Here is a 937-nt window from a genome sequence, read left to right as displayed (position 1 = left end):
ATGGTGTGGTAGACGGTGATGGCCAGCCAGTAAATTCGGTAGAAGCCCTGAAAGTAATATTTATCATTGTAATTAATAAAGATAATGGCGCATGCAAATAATAGTCTTCCACATAAGCAAATATGATTTTGAAAATAAGTTAAAGATTGCATAATTACCTAGTGGGCCAACCCTTTTGAATCTTTGGTGTAACTGGACTTGGTCCCATTTCTAAAGTTGATTTTGGTGTTGTTTTTCTTCCAGATTTTCCACCCGGCCTTGAAGGGAAAACTAGCTTTATTCCACCAGTTGGTTTTGTACTGGTACTGCTTGTACTTGGTTGAGTGGACTCTTCAGTGACATTCGGATTAAATCCGGGTGGTAACAAGTTAGATATGTCAGCAATTTTAATTTTACTTAACAAGTCCTCACTTTTAACACTTTCAGTTTTATTTAGCTTATAATTGGATGGCAAAAGTGCAGATATATCTACAGGAACAGCATTAGCAGGGATTTTAATGCTCGGTTTAGGCATTTCAGTGGAAGACGCTGTAGTTGTTTTATTTAAATTAAAACCTTTAGGCAAGAAAGCAGATATATCTACTTTCTGGATTTTGTCTAATATTTCTAGTTGTTTAGGTTGTGTCGTTTCTGAAACCGGAGGTTTGTACCCTGGTAGTAGGAATTTACTAATATCATCTTTCTTAAGCTTATTCAATAAATCATCATTGGGCTTGGTTTCCTTTGGTCGATATTCTTTGGGCAGTAAAGATTTATCATCAAGTATTATGACTTTATTTTTAGTATTTATTCCAGAAGATCTCCCTTGAGTTCCATTTATAATGGGAATTTTTAATGTAGGCAAAGGAATAGGAGTAGTAGTGGTAGTTGTAGTAGTTGTAGTGGTGGTCGTAGTAGTACTTGTTCGTTTATCTTTAAACGTCAGTTTAGGTTTATA

The 937-nt window shown here is 35.2% G+C and overlaps 1 protein-coding gene across 1 annotated transcript; it reads right to left on the bottom strand.

The window, feature by feature from the left end:
- Nucleotides 1-4: 4 nt before the first annotated feature.
- LOC106107710 (rho GTPase-activating protein gacJ-like) lies at nucleotides 5-934 on the bottom strand (the record flags this gene model as incomplete). Its single annotated transcript, XM_013288696.1, has 2 exons — nucleotides 5-47; nucleotides 159-934. Coding segments are annotated over 2 exons (819 nt in total), but the record flags the coding sequence as incomplete, so codon positions are not given.
- Nucleotides 935-937: the final 3 nt, after the last annotated feature.

Source organism: Papilio polytes, unplaced genomic scaffold (genome assembly GCF_000836215.1).
Source record: "Papilio polytes unplaced genomic scaffold, Ppol_1.0 DF821941.1, whole genome shotgun sequence".
Taxonomy (NCBI): domain Eukaryota; kingdom Metazoa; phylum Arthropoda; class Insecta; order Lepidoptera; family Papilionidae; genus Papilio; species Papilio polytes.
Note: the sequence above shows the minus strand (reverse complement) of the source record. Positions and strands in the feature narration are given on the sequence as shown.